This window comes from Sinocyclocheilus anshuiensis, unplaced genomic scaffold (genome assembly GCF_001515605.1).
Source record: "Sinocyclocheilus anshuiensis isolate Anshui unplaced genomic scaffold, SAMN03320099.WGS_v1.1 scaffold528, whole genome shotgun sequence".
Taxonomy (NCBI): Eukaryota; Metazoa; Chordata; class Actinopteri; order Cypriniformes; family Cyprinidae; genus Sinocyclocheilus; species Sinocyclocheilus anshuiensis.
Window position 1 is genome coordinate 1 of NW_015558590.1, and position 2,149 is coordinate 2,149.

General features: G+C 30.9%; 1 protein-coding gene across 2 annotated transcripts in view; it reads left to right on the forward strand.

Moving 5' to 3' along the window:
- Positions 1–930: 930 nt before the first annotated feature.
- LOC107679969 (transcription factor PU.1-like) overlaps positions 931–2,149 on the forward strand; it is an 18,197-nt gene continuing 16,978 nt past the window's right edge. For both annotated transcript variants that reach the window (XR_001633103.1, XM_016475703.1), the window contains exons 1-2: positions 931–1,128; positions 1,353–1,443. Coding sequence is in view for 1 of the 2 variants with exons in the window: in XM_016475703.1 (XP_016331189.1) it covers positions 1,090–1,128; positions 1,353–1,443 (130 nt within the window). In the remaining variant the exon portion in view is untranslated. The remainder of the gene's footprint in view (positions 1,129–1,352; positions 1,444–2,149) is intronic.

Consider the following 2,149-nt stretch of genomic DNA (forward strand, 5'->3'; position numbering starts at 1 on the left):
ATAGATAGACAGACAGAGAGACAGACAGACAGACAGATAGATAGACGGACGGATGGATGGACTTTAATTTTATTTAGTTATAGTTTTATTCCGTTTTATTCATAATGAAAATACAATAAAATAATTTAAAAAATGTATTTTCTCTCAAATTTTTCCACTTTTGAAACGAAGCCAGAAACACCTAATGTCAGTCGAGTTTTGCATATGAAAATCCAGGCCAAACACAGAATAGTGCATTTGTCTATTCTGCAATAGTAGTTGCTTCCTCAAAATCTGCGACAACAGTGCGATGCTTTGATTAAAAAGGGAACAAAGCTCTCTCAGAACTTCACTTTGGGCGAATGCTGAAGTTTATGATTCTCAGAAAATAGCACATGTAAAACGTTCCCTCTGATTGACTGACTCAAGGCCACAACACACGGCCTATTTACTCAACAACTCATAAACACAAAAACAGAGCTTTTCTTTAGCTTTGCTCATACTATTACAAATACACGTTTACTGTATTACACAATAGAACAATGCGGCAGAAACTGGTCTATAGAATCCATGATTAAGATCTTACAACACCCTGAAGCGGTGAAAATAGTACAATATTCTATTTAAGAGCAGAAAGTTTGATGTACTTTTATCTAGGCAGGTCTGGAGTGTGCACACAATATATTAAGTAATCTTTCTAAAATTGGTCAAATGTATCATCTGTAAACTTTACTCATTAATAATTAAAACATATAATCATCTAAGAGACACACATAAAGCCAAGCCATCAACTGGATCATGATTGGCCGAAATCCCTTGATGGTGTCACAAATGAAAAATCATGAGTCGTCGCCACATTTGACCAATCAGAGTCCAGATGCTTCAGTGAGGTCATCTTAATCACTTATGGGCAATACAGGAAATTTAGTCTTTCTCACATCAGGACGGTGAAGCTGAAGGCAGAAGAGTTTGAAAACAAGATTTGACGCATTTGCGATACCACAGTACAGCGCTCTTGTGAAGTAATTTCCACGTTATGCAATATTCTGTACACTGGTGGGAAACTGTGAGATAGACGCCACAGGAGAAGATATATGAGTGAAGGGCTTCATGTTGCATTACAGAATGGAAGGCTGTGTTATTTCACCTGTAAGTACATCAGAGATTGCATTCTGTTTCAAACATTTGAAACTTTTCCAGGCAAATCTGAAAAATTCTTTTTTTTTTTATCATTTTTTACTTGTCTTTTTGGTCATTTAGTAAGTTTTGTATAAATACAATTTAGTGAACCTTTATATAAATAGGTAAAAAGCAAAAATGTGGAGAAAAAAATCTGAAAAATTAATTAATTTAATTAATTATTTATTTTTCAGTTGTCAGAAGAATTAATTCCGCATGATCCAGATGCTCGGCCGATATATGACTTCTACCCGTATCTCAGTACTGACCCTCAGACTCATCCTGGTGAGCTTGAGCTTTTTGTTTTGTTTGTTTGTGTGTGTGTGTGTGTGTGTGTACTAGTCAACATTTTAAGTGGATCAAAACCTTTCATTGTCCTAAAACCTAAAACCAAAATGCGTTTTATCGTAGGACAACTTTGATGAATTTTTTTTTTGACTACTACTACCACTTCTATATATTCATTGTGTGATGATTCTGTTTGCGGTTCTAAATACCCTGAACTGCTTTGTTGGATACTGAAAATAAAATAAACTGAACTAAACTAAACTAAACTAAACTAAACTAAACTAAAATAAAATAAAATAAAATGAAAAAATAAACTAAAATAAAATAAAATAAACTAGAAAAACTAAACTAAAATGAACTAAAATAAAATAAAATTTAATTAAATTAAATTAAATTAAATTAAATTAAATTAAAAAATTAAATAAACTAAAATAAGCTAGAAAAACTAAACTAAAATAAAATAAAATAAAGTAAACTAAACTAAACTAAACTAAACTTATTCAATTAAATTAAATTAAATTAAATTAAACTAAACTAAAATAAAATAAAATAAAATAAACTAGAAAAACTAAACTAATCTAAACTAAACTAAAATAAAATTAAATTAAATACAAAAATTAAATAAACTAAAATAAGCTAGAAAAACGTCTCAGGTTACTTATGTAACCATGGTTCCCTGAGTAGGGAACGAGACACTGCGTCC